The 19,326-nt window shown below is 45.8% G+C and overlaps 1 protein-coding gene across 1 annotated transcript in view; it reads left to right on the forward strand.

Moving 5' to 3' along the window:
* The window catches only part of WDHD1 (WD repeat and HMG-box DNA binding protein 1), a 247,833-nt gene that overhangs the window by 116,299 nt on the left and 112,208 nt on the right, over positions 1–19,326 (forward strand). The window contains exons 13-14 of the mRNA XM_029597432.1: positions 14,738–14,922; positions 15,370–15,611. Of these exons, the coding sequence (XP_029453292.1) occupies positions 14,738–14,922; positions 15,370–15,611 (427 nt within the window). The remainder of the gene's footprint in view (positions 1–14,737; positions 14,923–15,369; positions 15,612–19,326) is intronic.

Raw genomic sequence — 19,326 nt, forward strand, 5'->3', positions numbered from 1 at the left:
CTATAACTCACTCCATCCACTAACGTATCCTGAACGTCAAGCAAACAAAAACTCTTCCAAAAGGAGAGCTCCTTCAGTTCATTTTAAATTGCAACTTTCCTACACAGGTTTTTTGTTTGGTTTTTTTTGCTGCAAAGAGGAGTGAATTCCTGAGGGTGGGGCTACTCCTACTGCCACAGTAAAACGATCTACTTATTTTACTTTACACTTCAATCTATAGTTTATTTATTAACAAAACACTTTACAGATCCACACCTGGCAGAGCAGATATCTTGTTAACCTATAGAAATAAAATCTCACATACAAAGAAGAATTTGATTCATCTTTTAAATCTAATCACATAGGAAGACAAAAACGGCTACTGGAAACCTTTTCATTTCTAACTGAAGCAGGAAACTACTGTGAATATTTTACCTAACTTAAAAAGAAAGAAATCCTATTCTGTTCTAACCACATGATTTTTTTTATTTATTAAGCAAAGAAGGCAAAAAGCAGAAAAGTAAAAAGGAAGCTTCTCATCTCTATCAGATCTCTGTATAAACAAATACAAACATCTGCTTTGTTCAAAAAGCAAGGCACTCAGAAACTAACTGCATGTTTGAACTCATTCTGCCATACAGGTTCCTTCCCTAAATAAACAGTATCTATATTATTTCATTACTTATAATAGGGATAAAATATCATAATTTATAAACAGACATCTTACAGGCATTCCAGTCTGGTTCAAGACCTAAACATACATTATTTGCAGAGAAAGTGACAAGATAGCTTCAGAGCCGTTCACCTTCCTTATCTAACACACATACAAGTATTTATTTACCCATCGTTTAAAGAAACCTTACCTTATCAGTTTCTGTCCAAATTCAATGCTAGCCATCAAGAAAAAGCCGACAAAACCAAACTTTCTTAAAGAATCTACTAAATTAAATTCACTTTCTGTAAAAATCAACTCAATTCTCAAACTTTAATTCCTCATCAGTCTGTTTATAACTTTCAAACAGAAGAAGCAAGTCATTTAAACCAGTTCTCCCCTCTGTTTCTACTTGTGTATAAGAATAACTTTGAGCTTTACATAATTCCCACTTCCTCTTATCTTCCAACACAGTTAACTCTCCAGCTCCCAGTGTCCTTTCAACTTCTAAAACTTCCATGACTGCAATCAGCTCAGAGCCCTGCAAGCAAGGCTTGAAACAAAGGACTAACTGTTGCTGTCTTAAACCTCTGTGTATTGTGTTCCAGTACAAATTTACTAACAACTATACAGGCAAACGAACCAGAATCACTCCTAATAAGCTTTCATTAAGTATACTAGAAATAATCTAAACGTCCCCACAGCAAAATCAAAATAAATAGTGCACTTTTATCTACAATTGGCCAAAGAAAAAATCTTTTACTTGCAAACAACAAAATTATACTTACATAACAGATCTGTCTTTCACTTACCACAGCGGGGCGAGTAGTCTCTCTCTTTTGTCTGTCTCCGGGTAGTACTTTTCAATAGACAGCCAAAATTTTTCTTTCAGTCTGTCTCCGGGTATCACGTCTGAATAAACATCCAGAAATCTTTATCTGGGTAACTTCCTTCGGACAAGAGCAAATTGATGTTAGAGTACCAGTGTTGAATCTGAACTTGTCCACCAGATTCAGATGCAAGACTGCACCATGCACGGTGGCCGCAGCCGCTGCTGGGTTCCATCTGGGGTGCCAAAATGTTAAGCACTAAATCACTCTTAAAGGCGCTGCCCCATGAACACACAGGTACCATACAAAATTTAGTAGAAACAAATTTAAGTTTATTATTGCATATCAATAAGCATTGCAGGTACCTTTGGGAGGAACAGAGGGGACAGGACCTCTCCAGCCAGAGCTCAGGAGAAGCTCTACCCTTTGTTTCTCTCCGTACATTAGTAAAGTCGTCTTTTTATAGATAACACAGACAGTCTCAATCCCCAAAGAGCTTGACTCTGTGGGACGATCATGTACAAAGTTTCTTCTCTCAAAACAAGATAAATTAAACCTGTTACCCTGATCCCCCTCCCAAATTGAGGCCCACTTGCCTGATGTTCACATCAATCTTCTGTTAGTCCTTTGTTCTGTCAGGTTTTCACCCTCAGGGGGAGGTTTCCAAGACTCTGTTTTTGCTGGTACCACTTAGTGGAAACATTAGCCTGTGAGATTCTAATCTTTTCCTTCTGCTTTTTTGTGACCCCATGACTTTCCATCATATGTTTTTGACATCTCCTGCTGCTGTCCAAATGTCTCCTGTAGTTTCTCCAAATCAGGGTCAATAGGGCATTTAAGGTTCCCATGGCCAGAACTACAAGCAGGCCAAGGCAGCAAAGAATTTTGGGTGAGCCATAGTCTCCATGTTGGTTTCAAACTCAGGCACACATATCAAGTGCCACCATTGTAGACATTTTCCTAATGTCTGTTTTCTCTCCAGTTTCTATAACAATGAGCATTAACCTTCTGAAAACTGTTATTTTTATTTAGTTATTTTTACAATCAGCTGCTCTCCTTTGAGGAAGAGATGAAAAATATCCTTTATGTAGAGATACTAGAAATGAGTTTTTTCAAATCCCTCTTCTCTGAGGTGATTTTAGCTTTTGAGTGAGCTAGAGATGTGGACAGAAAGGAATGTGGGCTCAGACAAGAAGTTGCTTCACTTCCTAATCATTATAATTGTTAACTGCTTTGAGTAGTACAGATAGGTGGTATGAAAAGAAACAGTAAACTAATATAATGCTGGTCTGTTGCACTCCCTGATAACCGTACTCAGTGGTTATCAAGGAGTGCAACCAATAGGCAACTTGTAATAAGCATGCACATCATCTGTTCCTTAGTAGCTTTATCAATTTTTGATTATCTTTTTGGTTGCATGTTTTTGGCAGATGTTGAATTTGCTTTTCTTCACATCATATTACATTTGACCGTGTTTTGTTTTTTCCCTTCCTGAATGGTTCTCCTGTAGCAGAATACATGGAGGACCATGAGCCTGGGTTCCTGGAGTGAAGTTTATTCAGAACAGGCAGGCATCATGCCAGCGTTCACGACATACATTCCTTACCCATCCTGTCCCTAACCCTGCTAATCAGTGGCCAGTTTTCCTCTTTTATGTTTTACTTTCTCTTCATCCAGTAAGATCATTTCAGACAAGTGCATTATGCTCAGTGATCATCAGATGGAGACAGAGATCAACAGATTTGCTGATGTTACTCCTTATATGCATCCGTTCTGAACCTGCCAGTCTTATCTGTTTCCCCTCAGATGGTGGATGAGCATCCTATGTTGTGGATTAATGCCTAGTTAAACTGGATGGAAAGGAAAGTTTTGGCAGAGGCAGCTCCTACAGTGCTTGGCTCTAGTGGGGAGAACAGTAGTTTCCAAGGTGAAGGTTTTTACTCCCTCCTTTGGTTGAGCAGCATCTGGTCCAGGGACTAGTAACTGGAAAATCTGGATTACCTCTTCCCCCATCTCTTCCCATTCCCCCCACTCCTTCTCCTTTACAACCTTAGACAACAAAAAGAGAAGAAAACCAGAGGGAGCTGCATGTCTGCTGTTATCAGAATAGAGTTTTACATCCATGTTTCTCAATGTTTGATTGACAGCAATAAAAATTACAAATTAAAAAAAAATAGTTTTACTCTGACAGAACAGAGCTTGCTGCAGTCAGTGGAATTCTGTGAACTGTGCCTGAGCTTCAGTAAGGCTTTGTTCTTTCTCTGGTTCCTGTCTGTGGTGGTTCAGGTCAGTGAAATAGCATGATGGCATGGCTGCTTCTGAAGAAGAGCACCATAACAGAACTGCACTCAGCAGTTGCTTATGAGCAGGAAAGCTGCAGATGATGTCGGCAAAGGTTAGCTGCAACTTTATGGGGGCAGTGGGGTAGCACTTGAGAAGTCCTGGGGTGCTGCATTGGCTTTTTCCTGTTCCACTGAGGACTTGAGCTCCTCAGTGAGCTTGGTGGCCATTTTGAGACCATGGGGACTTGAAGGTGCATTGGCCTTCCTTTGCTGATGGCCATGGTATGGGAGGCAGGAGAGATAGAATGGGACATGGATTTTGAGCTGTCATGGAATGGGCGGTTGCTGAGTTTGCCCTTCCCTTAGTCCCCTGGTTTCCACCATAGCAATGAGCTTATAGGTGGCCATTTTGTATCCACGGCAATGTGCAGGCACATCAGGGCCTCCTTAGCTGTCTTCTGCAGTGCAGGAGGATAATGTACTCTCTGCTGTCTTGGCGTTTCTTCAAGGGACAATTCCTGGATCTTCTGCAACTAACTGCTTCTTCCTTAACCTTGGGTCTCTATAGGGTTATATCCTGTAAGCCATTCATGCTTGTTTTCTCCTAATTTGGGGATTTAAAAAAAAAATAAAGTGGATGGAGATGGGATTCTCTTTCTAGGTCAGAGGTCTTTACATGACTTTTAACAGTTTCAAGGCAGAGTTAGTTGCTGGAGGGAAAGAATTTTCTCCAGAGGGAAAATAATTTTTTTTGGTTTCTAGAAATGAGGAACTCCATACCTTAATTGTGCAGGTCTTGTATACTCTTTTAATTGCAGAAGATATTCTGTTTCTTTGCAGATTTCCATTATGGTTAATCTATGGAAACCCACCAAGTCTTTCTGCTGGTGTAGGGAGTTCATTTGATTTGGAATGGATTCTCCAAAGGCGAGTCTAAGGGAAGCTGCACTTGGCTAAGTTGTGTCCCTTGCTACCTCGGGATTTAAAAACAGTTTGGTATCTAAAGGTGATTGCTTTAGTATGTGCTGACACCAAGGGGACCTTCATCCCAGTGGAAGGGGAAAAGCAGCCTTGAAGTTGTGTAGGATACATAGATGGCATCTATTTATAGAGTGGGCCTATCAGAATCAGCTGTCTTTCTTAATTACCAATGCTGCAAGGATTTGAAGAGATCTGTGGAGAAGGACCCAGGCGCCGCTGAGGATCCTTTATAGTCTGTATCAAGGAGTCCTCAATTTCCACAGTAGCAACCTTCAGCCATCTCAAATGCTAGACACTAGCTTCCAATTAACTGGCACATTAAATTTAAAATAATGATGTTTGTCCTTAAAGGTTTTAATGGACTTACTCCACCTAGCTTCAATTCCGCTTTTAAAGTGTACAAACCTGCTTGGCATTTAAGATCAGCAGCACAGATTTTACTTGATGTCCCATCTTTTAGAGCAGTAGTTCTCAACAGGTGTGTCCGCACCCACTAGTGTGTTGCGAAGTCACAGGAGGTGTGTCGCAGAGCCAGAAGACTATTTATCTTTCCTCCTCAGTCTGTGCAGGAGTTGGCTGACTTCTCTCTTATTGGGTATGACAGGAAGCTGCTCTTGCTTCCTTTTCTTCCTGGCCAGTGGAAGTTGTTCCTTCCTCATTCACTCATATCAGAGCATATCATCAACTCCTGTTCATATGGGCCCGGCAGGACACCAACTTTATCTTCCTCTGCCTGGCCTGACAGTGAGGCTGCTGATGATCTCTTCACCCCATGGGACCTGAATGTGAAAGCAGGAGCATAAGGGAGAAATGTGCATACTATATAGACCCATTGCTGCTGCCTCCTCATCTTCAGCTCCTCAGTGCTTCTTGCCTTCATCGGCTGCTGATAAAGTGGGAGGGAGTCTGTGGATTAGACTGAAGTCGTTTCTGCTGGCTGGGAGTCAGGAGGAGGGGGAAATGTACTGGGCAGGAAGGCATGGGGAGATAGGGAGTCAGGAATCTGCTGGATAGGAAGGGGTGGTGGAAAATAGGTTGGGATTGCTGGGTAGGAGTGGGAGGGGTTGAGGCTGCTGGGTTGGAGAGTGGAGAGTGGGGATGCTGAGCAGTATGGGGTAGGAATGAGGTGGTCAGGTATTCTGGGTAGGGAAGAGGAGAGGGAAAGGCAGAAAGAGTTGAGCAGGGGAGAGGAAGCACAGGGAAGAAGATGTGGGGGTGGGGGTGTCGAATGTTGGACAAGGATATGAGCATGTGAAGGGAAGATTGAGTAGTTGGGAGAAGTGATGGGGCATGGAGGGGCGTGACTGGGTACAAGGGCCTATACTATGTCAGTTTTGAGAATATGCACTTCTTCTCTCTTTGAACTTTGCTTTAGTGTAGGCAGAAATATATTTTTGTTTCTAATCTTCAGTTTTGCACTCCATGCACAAGGTGGCCTTGGGGTTTCCATTCCAGGTTTTGTTTCCACCTTTGTAATTTGTGGTCTTTTATTCTATATTTGATGAAGGCAAATCTGTCTGTCTTCTGTGTGTATGTGACTTTACTGAGGTTGTATGAGCCTTATTTTTTTTCTCAATATTTTATTGCACTGGTGGTGAGCTGCTGCCTTTTCATGGGTAGGGCTATTGCTCTTTCATTTCTTGGAGTTGTGCTGCTGAGGTATGGCAGGTTTGATAGACTTGTACAGAGTGGGGTCTGTATTATTTTACAGTGTACCTGGTAATAAGAGGGAGTTTGTGTTGCTGTTGTTAAGATGACACCAGAATCAGAATATCTTTTTTGTATGGTGAGTTGTATAGGGAAATGTCTTAGTTCTGCTCTGTACCCACTATTAGGAAGCGGGGGACTCCTGTGGATGCAGAGAATGTTTATATTTAGATCCATGATGGCCATGTGTTCAGTGTGTCACGCAAGTGAGCATCATCTCTCAGGTGTGTCCTGATAGAAAAAAGGTTGAGAACCACTGTTTTACAGTAACCCATTTGGACAAATCACATGATGAGCGCCTCTTCTATGTACAGGGTCCAGTCTTTTGGAGCTCATTACCCCAAGAACTGAGGGAAGAGAGCACTCTGTTAAAGTTTAGAAAGATGGACAAGACTTGTCTATTTCAGCAGGCCTTTGGTAGTTAAGCATGGTGCTCTGAAGATTTATTTATTTATTTATTTATTTATTTAAGGTTTTTATATACCGGCATTAGTATGCAAACATCATGCCGGTTTACATTGGAACTAAAAAGGAGGAAAGGAAATACAATGAACAGGGGTATTGGGAGGGGGCATAGCATAGGCTGCAGAGGAGATAAAGGCAAGGAAGCGGACAGTAAACTGTGATGAACTATGTACAGTATGGAGTATAACTATAAATACATTATAAATACATTATATACAGGGCTGTGGATCAATTGTGTTAGTCAAGAGGACAGAGGGGGCAGGGTGGAGCGGGAAAGAGAGGTCTATTCGAGGTAGGCTATTCCTACATATATCCCAGATCCCAGCATATATGACTCCCTAACTGTGTTACAGGTTTTAATAGGTCCTTGTTGTTTATGTTGCAGAGGTAGAGACAATCGATAAGATGGGGAAATTATCTATGTATTTGTCTGATGCTACTGTTTCTTAAGTTTGACAGTGTTCCCTGTACGTACTAGGGGTGTGCATTCGTTTTGAACGCATATGTAAAACGCAACTTATATTTTTAAAAGAGAAAAAAAAGGTTTGAGGAGAAACGCATCGCGAGTTCCAACGTATTCAACATAGCTATATTGAATACATTGAACCTAAATAAACACTTAAACCCCCCACCCTCCTGACCCCCCCAAGCTGGCCAAAAGTTCCGGTTGGGTCCAGCGGGGGTGCGGGAGCGGAGGCGCGGAGGAGCATGTGATGTCGGATTGACGCGGACGTCACGTGCTCCTCCGTGCCTCCGCTCCCGGACCCCCGTTGGACCCAACCGGAACTTTTGGCCAGCTTGGGGGGGTCAGGAGGCCCCCCCAAGCTGGCCAAAAGTTCCGGTTGGGTCCAACGGGGGTCCCGGAGCGACCTCCTGCCACATGACCTACCTGTCACGTGGTAGGAGTACAAGATGGCGCCGGTGACCATGTGACAGGGGCTGACCAATGGCACGGCAGCCCCTGTGACACAGGCTGTCGGCGCCATGCGGAAATCGCAGACGAGTGCAGGGATGGCTTCCTGACTCCCCGCTGGACCACCAGGGAGTTTTGGTAAGTCTTGGGGGGGATTAAGGAGGGTGAGGGGTTTAAATTTTTATTTAGGGAACCGGTGAACGTATGGACAGACCCTCAACTTATGGAATTCTCCATATGTCCATATTGAACGAAATCGACCCTCAACTTCAACTTATCAACGAAAACTTTTTGTCTGCACATCCCTAGTACGTACCCAGATCAGTCCAGACTCCTGGGTTTTGCCTCCCTTCCAGCAGATGGAGACAGAGAAAGTTTTGCAGGCCTCTTAACCCAGTGTGTCATCTGCATCTCCTCAGTATTTCTGTCTGCAGCAGATGGAGGTGGTGAAAACCTGTGTTCTGTACCTGCGTTTAAAAAAAAAAAAAAAGTCATCTTACTTCCCAGGGGATTTGGCAGGTCCTGGTGGGACCATCCCCCCTGGTAGTAGGTTTTCGACAGGCAGGGGTTGGGAACCCCAACTTGCTCTGCTTAATGTGCCTAGGGTGACAGCTAGTGGTCCAGCTCCCTCCCCTTCAGCAAGGATCTTGAGAAGCCTTTGCCACCCTTCTTCAGAGACATAAACTTTTATTTTCTTGTTTATAAAGTTAAAAAAAAAAAAAAAAAGAATCATCTGTGATCTTTTTCTGTGGTGGTGGTGATTTTTTTACTTCTTTTCCCGTCGCTGGCAGCAGACGGAGGAAGGCATTTGGGCCCTCTTATGGTATGGCTCTGGGCTCCTGATCCCACTGATTTTTGTAGGCACTTGCCGCGCAGTCAGGATCGCACCGGACCATGCCACAAGTGAGCAAATGCACCGCATGTGGAAAGCATTCTTCACATCTCTCCGAGTCCGACTGATGCTCCCGCTGCCTCTCCAGCGGGGAGTACTCCTTGCAGGGGACTGCAGCATCACTGTTGAAACAGTACAGCCTTGGAAGGCTGCTGGCTGCTTCAAAGGATGAGGTCGGTCCGTTCCTGCTGAGCATGGGAATGGGGGCCATCTTGAAAACATTTCATGCGGCAGGGGGAGGGGATCTCCCACCAGCACTGTCTCCAGCCATTTTGAGCCTCTAGGGAGGACCTAGAAGGGCAGTTGGATGAGGATTCTGATCCCCTGGAGGGGGATTTGTGTGGTCCTGTTCATTTTTCTCCAGAGTTTGTGCTTTTTGTTACATAAGGCTTTTCTGGCCAGTAAATCCAAATAGAGTTGCTCTCCCAGTCGCATGCCTTCTGAGGGACCGCCTAAAAAGGTGCCCAAGCGGTCGGAGCCACTGTGGGGGCCACAAGGATCCGAACAGTCAGAGGTCCTATGGTTCAGGGTACCACAGAGGTCTCTTTTTTTTTCGGAGGAGTCCGACTAGGGGCCGTCCTCAGGGGAGAGTCTTCATGGAGCTCCCCCTCCCAACAGTGGTCAGGATCAAGAGGAGGATGCTGGGAAGATTCCTTCCGTGGAAGGGGATGATCCCAAGGTCATTCGCCTGTTTCAGAGAGAAGAGCTGAGCCCTATGATCCCCCATGTTCTGGCGGAATTGGGAATAGCAGTTCCGCAGGAGGAGCTGGACCAGGACACAGTAGACCTGGTTATGGCGGGCTTACGGGGCCTGGCCAGAAATTTTCCTTTTCCATAGGATGGTTAAGCAGCTGATGGTCAGGGAGTGGGATAGGTCTTAAGGTTAGTAGAGCTAAGGACAAGCTTTATCCTTTGCCTGAGGAAACTCTGGAACTTTTGAGGGTGCCGAAGGTGGATGCTTCCGTGTTGGCGGTCGCAAAGAGAACCACCATCCCTGTAGCTGGCATGGCAGATCTGAAGGATCTCCAGAATAGGAAGCTCAAGGTGCACCTCAAGAAGATTTTTGAAGTTTCCGCTCTAGGCATCCAGGCTGCAGTGTGCAGCAGTTTTATGCTTCGAGCAAGCTTGAGATGGGTGCAGCGGTTACAGAGCACCAGAGATCTCCTCACCCCAGGAATCTGAGCAAGCGGAACACTTAGAGGCAACGGTGACTTATGGGACCGATGCTTTATATGATCTTATTCACACCTCTTCTAGGAAAATGGTGTCTGCCGTCTCGGCCAGGAGGCTGTTATGACTGCACAACTGGTCGGCGGATGTTTCGTCAAAGGCTGAGCTTGGTGCACTCCCTTTTAAGGGCAAGCTCCTTTTTTGGGGAAGGTTTGGAGCAGCTGGGAGATAAGGTGCACAAACTACTGGAAGATAAACCTAAGGGGACCAAAGGCTTTTTGCCAGTTCACTCTCATTTTCAAGGCCAAAGGTATTTCCGTCAGAGCAGGGCTCCGGGCACAGGCCAGAGGCAGTTCTTGGGGAGGTATCAGTCCTGGCAACAGTCCTTTCACAGATGCAGAGTGAACCGAGAAGGCTCTAGCCAGGGGACTGGAGGAACTAAATCCTCGCAATGAGGTGAGGCCAGCCCACTCCTCTGTCCCAGCCATCAGGGGTTGGTTGACTCTCTTTTTTACAATGAGTGGGTTAAGATCACATTGGACCAGTGGGTTCTAAGCATGATAGGGCGAGGCTGCGCTTTAGAATTTGCTCGGCCTCTAAGAAACCTATTCATGGTATCTCCCTGTGTTTCGCCAGCAAGGAAGTTGATCATGCAACAGACCATCCAGAGACTAAACAGGCTGGGGGCCATTTTTTCCTATTCCCCCTAGAACAGCGGAGGTTGAGACGTTATTCCACTTACTTTGTGGTGCCAAAGAAGGAAGGCACCTTTCACCCAATCCTGGATTTAAAAGGGTAAACATGGCTCTCAGAGTTCCCCAGATGGAAACTCAGATCTGTCATAGTGGCGGTGAGAAGCGGTGAATTCTTGGCTTCACTGGATTTGACGGCAGTGCATCTCCATATTGGGATCCGCAGAGATAATTAGAGATACCTCAGATTCATGATCCTAGGAAAGCACTTTCAATTTTGCTCTCTCCCATTTGGTCTCGCCACTGCTCCAAGGACTTTCACCAAAGTGATGGTGGTGGTAGCAGCTGCTCTCAGGAAGGAGGGTGTGCAGGTTCATCCGAATCTGAACGACTGGCTCATCCAAACGAAGTCGAAGGCCCTTTGCAAACAGGCGGTGAACGTGGTCTTGCGCTGCCTGAGAACTCTGGGCTGGGTTGTGAACCTGGTCTAGAGCCACTTTTCTCCTTCTCAGGTTCTGGAGTTCTTGGGCACACGCTTCAATACCTGAGTGGGCAAAGTATTTTCCTTGGAGGACTGGATTGTCAAGCTACAGGCGCAAGTTTGTAGCCTATTGAGTGCCCGAGTACCCAGGGTCTTGGATTACCTGCAGGTTCTTGGTTCCATTGCTTCGACCTTGGAGCTGGTCCCATGGGCATTTGCTCATATGAGTCCACTGCAGAAAGCATTGCTATCCTGGTGAGATCCAATGTCTGAGCAATTTCATCTTCCGCTGCCGCTTACAGAAGTCGCCTGGTCCAGTCTTTGGTGGCTTTGTCCAGACCATTTGCGGCACGGGGTGGACCTCGAGGTACCTCAATGGATGGTAGTGAATACCAATGCCAGTCTCACCAGTTTGGGGGGCTGTGTGGTAGTCCCAGTCGGTGCAGGGCCTATGGTCACTGGAGGAAGCGACCTGGTCCATCAATTGTCTAGTGACAAGAGCGGTGCAGTTGACACTGGAGAGGTTTCTTTCTCTTCTGCGCCACTGCGCAGTTAGGATCTTATTGGCCAATGCCCTGATGGTGTCAGGGAGGAACCAAGAGTCCTGGGTGGAACAGCATCTCGCTTTGATAGCGGCATTGCACATAGCAGGGTCCAACAATGTGCAAACATATTTTCTCAGCCGGCAACAATTGGATCCCAGAGAGTTCTCACCGCTGGAGCATGCCTCACATGGATCTAATAGCAACTCATAGGAATGCCAAAGCGCCATACTTCTGCAGTCACAGAGAAGAGCACAGACCAGAAGGGATCGATTCCCTGGTGCTTCCTTGGCCACACAGTGTTCTTTTCTACATGTTCCCTCCATTGCCTCTGGTGGGCAAGGTTGTCAGGAGGATAGAGGTCTATCCAGGAAGGGTGATTCTCATGGCTCTGGAGTGGCAGAGAAGGCCTTGGTTTGTGGATTTGATCAATCTAGCAGTGGACAGCCCCCTGAGGCTGGGTCACCTGCCAAATCTTCTCTGGCAGGGCCCTATATTTTGGATCAGGCAGATCGCTTTTGTCTCATGGCTTGGCTTTTGAGAGGAAGCAATTAAGGTGGAAAGGCTATCTAGAGGATGTGATTTCGACTCTACTAAGAGCTTGCAAGATCTCTACTTCCTTGGCGTATGTTCGAGTATGGAAGGTCTCTGAATCTTGGCGTATGGAACAGAGGATTGTCCCTTGACAAGTGTCCGTGGTGCAGATTCTGGCTTTTTTACAAAAAGGACTAACAAAAGGGTTGTCCTTCAGCTCCCTGAGAGTGCAGGTGTCAGCCTTGGGCTGTTTGAGGGGCAAGGTTCATGGGGCAACTCTGGCTGTGCATCTGGATGTGGTACGTTTCCTTCGTGGGGCGAAACAGGTGCGTCGTCCTTTTTGAGCCTTAACTTGGTACTCCGCGGTTTGTGTGAAGGGCCGTTTGAGCCTCTTAAGAGGGCCACCATAAAGGATTTGACTTTGAATGTGCTTTTCTTAGTTGCAATCTGTTCAGCCAGAAGGGTGTCTGAACTGCAAGCGCTGACATGCAGAGAACCCTTTTTGCGGATTTCGGATTCCGGAGTTTCTTTGAGGACGGTCTTGTTGTTCCTGCCAAAGGTGGTTTCAGCGTCCCATTTGAGTCAGTCAGTGAAGCTTCCAATCTTTCCAACTCTAGAGGCTGATACACCTCATGCGAAAGAATTGAGACGTCTGCGTGTCAGAAGGGCCTTGTTGCGATATCTGGAGGTCGGATCACCTTTTTATGCTTTGGAGTGGTGCAAAAAAGGGCCAAAGGGCATCAAAGGCCACGATAGTCAAAGACTGAAGGGAAGGTTATTGGTTCCGTGTATATGTCGCAGTCGTCCAGTCCCAGAAGGATTAAGGGCTCATTCGACCTGTTCGCAGGCGGCTTGGGCAGAGTGCAAACTCTTTTCGCTGCAGGAGATTTGCAGGGCGGCTACTTGGAAATCTTTGCATACCTTTGCCAGCCACTACCGGTTGGATGCTCGGGCCGCGGATGTCGACAATTTTGGCAAAAGTGTTCTTCGAGCGGGACACTCGCAGTCCCACTCTGTTTAGGGAAGCTTTGGGACATCCCAGGAGTCTGGACTGATCTGGGTATGTACAAGGAAAAGAAAATTGGTTCTTACCTGCTAATTTTCATTTCTATAGTACCACAGATCAGTCCAGACGCCAGCCTGGTGGAAAGTAGGAGTTTGTAGGAGAGTCTGCTCAATCTGTATGCTGTAATGATTCTGATTATTTCTGAAGAATGGCACAGGTTTCTCATTAGTCTTTTAAGAAGGATTCTCAAATTGATGATAGTTCTTAATTACGAATTTCCTTGTTCTCTGCTCCTTCTGGGGGGTTCAGTAGGGTTAATTATGTTTTTTGGTTGAATGTTTTTCTGCTTGGGTACTGATTAATACTGAGGAGATGCAGGTGGTAACCGGGTTAAGAGGTGGTGCCTGCAAAACTTTGTCTCTATCTGCTGGACGGGAGGCAAAACCCAAGAGTCTGGACTGATCTGTGGTACTACAGGAACGAAAATTAGCAGGTAAGAACCAATTTTCCTTTTTATGTTTAAAGAGTTGTGTTATGTATTTATATTTCATACCATTGTTTTAGAGTTTTTATATTTGTTTTATGATTAACAATTTATGAATGCTTTTATGGAAACCCTTTAGGAATTTTGATAGAAAGTGTACACATTTTAAATAAGTCATTTTAAATAACCTGAGCACAGAGTTCAATGCTGTTAGGGAGTCATATATGCTAGGATCTTCACAACACCATCCTTAACTTCCAAAGGAGGAAAAATAGCAAAGACAGATGAATTCCTCTACTTTTATGCAAGTGAGTGGTTTCTTGTATGTTATGAAAATTTGTCACTTCAGCTTCCTTACTCATCTGGAAATCCACATAAAAAAAGAGTGAGAGGGAAAGATTGTTGATTAGTTTGAATTAAGTTGTCCACTGTTAATCTTGTTACAAAATTACTGGCAGGCTGGTGTCAACATGGATGCATATAAGGAGTGACATCAGCAAGCCTGTTCATCTCTGTCTCCAGTTGCTGGTAAATGAGCATAACTTGCTGAACTTAAGGAAAGAAAATTAATTCACCTTTCACATAGACTGAAATCAAGAGCTGTGTCATTTCTTTTCTAGATTTGGATGTTATGGACAGGGAGGGTTGGTCCTTTGACCTTATTTTGTAGCATTCCCTGGGTGTGTGGATCAAACTGCACTTGAGAGTCACTCCACATAGACTCTTGTTTTTACCACAGATTTTAAGTTTATGAATTTAATTTGGAATTAAGCATTGTGGGGACAATTTACAGAATCCTCAGGAGCTTTCTACCCACAGACCTATAAGCTCATTTTCACTGGAAGTTTCCTTTGAAAATGCACCAGTGTGCAAAGTGTGTGCTGGACAATTTGCACAGTGATTTCAAAATGAAATACCCGCATGTACTCCCCCACCCTGACCCCCTTTCTTCCTGCACCAATACATGGGGGGAGGCGCGCCTTTGAGAGGGAATTTTCAAAAGGCCCTATTACATAGGCAAACACATTTTACGTGCATAAAAAACTTTGAAAAGTGCCCTTTATTCAAGCTTCTCTTGTTTTGCCCTTGAATGTATTGTTTTTGTTATAATACCGACACTTCTACAGGCATGGAATTCAGTTGGTGTTGTTCGCTGTTACAACGATGAGCAAGATAATGCTGTTGATGTGGAATTTCATGATACTTCTGTACACCATGCAATGCATCTGACTAACACCCTGAATCACACAATGGCTGATCTTTCCCAGGAAGCGGTGCTGCTAGCCTGTGAAAGCACTGATGAGCTGGCAAGGTAAATTGTGTAACTTCCATGGGTGCTGATAATGCAGTTGGATCCATTGCTAGCCCTTGCACCTTGTGGATTTATCTAACTGGCAATATAGCATAAAGTCAGCACTAAGCCATATCGAAGTGCTAGCATTCCACAGTGAGGGCAACCTAATAGTATAGTGGTTTATAATAATGCAGTGGTTATCACTTTTCATTGCTTAGCAAGTAACTGATTTGATTTGTGGTTTTAAGTTACTGCTTCTCGTATGATGGTTTCTATAGTAGAAAAAGGGGGGAAAGGTCGAACCAATGAAGGGATACAGTAGACATAAGTTTTTAAACAGGGTAAGCACTCTTATCTCCTAATTTTTGGAGTTTCCTTCTGGTTTGAAATTCTAGGTTTTAACCTTATGGCTTGGTATTTCATACTTCTGAAATATGTTTTCTTCTCATTCTATTTTATATCCAGCAAGCTTCAGTGCCTTCACTTCAGCTCATGGGATACAAACAAGGAGTGGACAGTAGATATGCCAAAGGATGAAGATATTCAAGCTCTGTGCCTTGGGCAGGGATGGGTTGCATGTGCCACCAGTTCACTGCTGCTTCGTGTGTTCACAGTTGGGGGTGTCCAGAAAGAGATCATCAGTCTTCCTGGACCTGTGGTTTCACTGGCAGCTCATGGAGATCAACTTATGATTGTGTTTCACAGAGGTCAATATTTGTATTAATTCCTATATTTGTTTTTTCTGTTACTCGAAGATTGTAACCCCTTTAGTACTGGTGAAAAATTCTGAATTGACAGCACTGGATATTTTAGTCCCACCATTCCTTATCGTCCACCAGACCAGTCCAGATGAATGGGTAATTTTCCCATACCAGCAGATGGAGACAGAGAACCAAAGCTTTACTGTACACTAGTAATCTGTGCCATCTGCAGCCTGCCAGTATTCTCGGTTTCCAGCAGAGGGTAGATAAGTCTATCCTGTAGTCAGACTGTCAGTGAAGGAATAAGGGCTCCCAAGGGTGATAAGTACCATTTTTGGGGCCGTCATCCTGGTGGAGCAGAGTAAAGTTGGACCCTTAATTGTCTGATATCCTTTGGTTTCCTAGGAGGAGTGTGATAGCCAGTGGTGCTGGCTCCCTCATACTCTAGCCTTTCCTGCAAGGCTTCTCTCCTGCCAGAAGTCATTTATAGTAAAGTGCTTACTTTTTGGGGGTTTATTTGTGGGGAATGGTCCCTTTAAGAGTTCTGAAAAAAAAAAAAAGAGAGGCTTAGTATCTGCAGCTTTAGCATTTGGGTAGGAGAGGAGAAACTGCTGCAGCACTTCCCATGGTGTGGGCTCTGAGAAATGCTGTGACTTCTCAGCAGAGAAGGAGGACTGTTTTTAGCCAAGCAGCCTTCTTTGACTGTCGTAGGCAGGAAAATGGTCCACTCCCGTGGAGCGCAAGCAGCACTGTATGCCCTGAAGGATCAATGCTCTTAAATTGCTTTTGTCAGGCCTGTATGGGGATGGTTGTTTAGGCATTCCCTCATCGGCATCAGCTCCTATTCGAGCAGCCGCAAAATGGCAACAGTTGTAAGCTGCAAATGCGGGCTGAGAAATTGGAAGGAGGGGGTTTGGCAGCCATTTTGTCCCTTTCCCCCTCAGTGCAGAGAGGTTTAGGAAGGAGGAGACAAATCCCCTGAGGCAGTGGAAGGCAGTGCATTAGGGCAGGGGATGCCTCCTCTGGGCAGGGGTTTGCTGTAGAGGATCAGACAAATGTTTTTCCCCCTGCATTTTGTTCAGCTTATGCATAAGGCATATTTATAAGACCAAAAAAAAAACCTGCTGTTTCTGAGGCATCTGCCTAATTAGGTAATTTTTCAGGGATCCCTGCTCCTGTATTCTGTCCTAAGGGAAAAAGGCTGGAGACCAGTCTGCTGGTGGATCTACATTTGGCGCACTCTGAGGGATTTACCAGGGAGGGGGGGGGGGGCGCAATTTCCTGTAGATCCTCCTGTGGATTGGGAGGAAGATAGGGCTCCTGTGGAAGAGGGAGAAATTCCTATGCCTGAGGGTAATATCCCATTGATGATATTGCCTTTTTAAGAGGGAAGAGTTAACCACCAGGTTCCTTTTCATTCCCAGATCAGTCCGGACAAGTGTTTTTTTCTCCCCACCCAGCAGATGGGAACAGTGAACAAAAGCTTCACTGCTCTACTGTGCCCCCTCAGTCATTCAGTCCGTATTCTCTGTCTACAGCAGATGGTTGAGGTGGAAAACCTGCAGTCATGATAGATACAGCATTTCTCCAAGGACAAGCAGGATAGTAGTCCTAACACATAGGTGACATCATCAGATGGAGCCCCAACACAGAAAACGTATGTCAGAGTTTCTAGAACTTTGATTTGCCACATTGGGCATACCCAGCATGCCCTATACTACAAGTCCACGTGGGGTCCTTCTTCAGAGTCTCTTTTTCCACAGAGCTGCAGCATCGCGGTTGGTGAGCTGTCTTTTGTCCTTTGTGGCCTATTTTAGAAAACTTTCCATTTTTCATTGTTTTTTAGCGATTTTTTTTTTTTTTGTCTGCGTTCGATGCCAGGTCCTTTTCAGTCCTTTTCGTAGCATTCCTAGTCAGGGTTTTTGTTGTTTATCGGTAAGTTTCCTTTTGCAGTAGATCTCCCATGGTGGTGGTGTTTCGGTGCCTGTCTGCTCTCAGCGCCTGCTGCCATCGATATTTTACTTTGCTTCCCATTTGTTTCCCCCGTCATTGCTGCGTCTGGTTTCTGGCAATGCCCTATGTCCCCAAGGGCCATGTCCATCATGGACCCCCATGATGTATGTGTCCTGTGCCTGGGGGCATCACATGACATCTGTGGTTGCCACAAATGTACCCAGATAACCCCAAAGAACATAGTCTTCAACTCGATAAGATGGAACAACTCTTCGGGTTGGAGAAGACAGAGGCATTGACGGCTTCATTTATTTGAAGGACCTTGGAGCCGCACTGATGGCCACTGAGCCATCAACACTGGCAGGACCATCAATGCTGTCAGCTGATAGGGGTGCCAGAGACTGGCCAACGTCGGGCTCCTCCAGGACGAGGACAATTGGGTGCATCGTCGTCAGTCTCAGCACCAGGGAAAGACTGTACTGAACATTGAGGGAAGCCAAAGAAGCATTGGTCCCCATTGATGCACGGTGTCGGGCACAGGGATGCACCATCTCATGCTCTGATGCTCCTGAAGTGACCCTGCGGCAAGGAACACCAGTCCTCCATTGGTGCCAGAGGTCTGCTACAGTCTCCATTGGTCCTGAAACCAGTCACCAATCTTCCTCTCGGTTCCGAAGAGACTCTGACCACCCCTGCTTCCTTCCAGTTGGTGTTGGCATAGGCAGTGTTCGAGGAAGAGCTTGAGTGGCAAGTCCAGCTGGCGGGCAATGCGGGGCATCAGGCCATTGGCACTGGAACCAGTAGCATCTGTTTTAGAGCTGCTGTTAGAGAAGCTTCATGCATTCATTGGTACGTTACCGACCCAACTGGCAGTGGTTACCAGTATGGGCACAGCAGCTTCCCCTGCTGATTCAGTGATCGTTGCTGGTTCCTTGGAGGAGGAAGCTCCACCCAGGCCAGCTCAAACACCAAGGTCTTCAGCCCCTTGTCCAATTCTGCTGATGCCTGCACCGCTGGATGAAGGACGAACGCCTAGAGCCCCATCCCCTGTCTGTTTGTGAGGATGAGGGCCCTGATGACCCCTGGGGGGATGACACTATGGAGTCCTCCGATGGCTCTGGGGGTCTCCCTCAGACCCTTCTCTTCCAGAAGAGTGAAGGAAGTCTCCACCTGAGGACTTAACCTTCACAGGGTTTGTGAGGGCGATGGTGGATGCCATCCCATTTCAGTTAATGACAGAGGATGATGCCAGGCACAAAATGCTTGAAATCCTCCAGTTCATGACAGTCTCAGTACACAATATCCTTAGGGAGTTATTGATGAGGATATGAGAACACCCCCTTACAGTGCCTCCTGTGAATAACAAGGCTGCCAGGGTTTATCTCTTCCAGAAGGCTCCTGGATTCGATAAGTGGCAGCTTCCCCACCAGTCTATGGTAGTCAAATCTGCTCTCAAGAGAACCAAGTGGTCTCAGACCTATTCCTCAGCGCCCATGGGGAAGAATCACAGAGCGATGGATGCTTTTGGAGGAGAGGTTTTTTAGGGAGCCATGCTCATTGCCCGCATAGCTTACTACGAGCTATACATGAGCCAATACTCGTGGAACATCTGGAAGCAGGTGCAGGAGGTGGCTAAGCAGCTGCCTTAGCAGCAGCAGGACACCCTCATGTCGCTGGTGCATAAGGGCCTGGAGTGTGGGAAACATGAGGTCCAAGTGACCTACGATGTTTTTGAGACAGAATTGAGGCTGCAGTGAGAATCTGCGCC

Source organism: Rhinatrema bivittatum, chromosome 4 (assembly GCF_901001135.1).
Source record: "Rhinatrema bivittatum chromosome 4, aRhiBiv1.1, whole genome shotgun sequence".
Lineage (NCBI taxonomy): Eukaryota > Metazoa > Chordata > Amphibia > Gymnophiona > Rhinatrematidae > Rhinatrema > Rhinatrema bivittatum.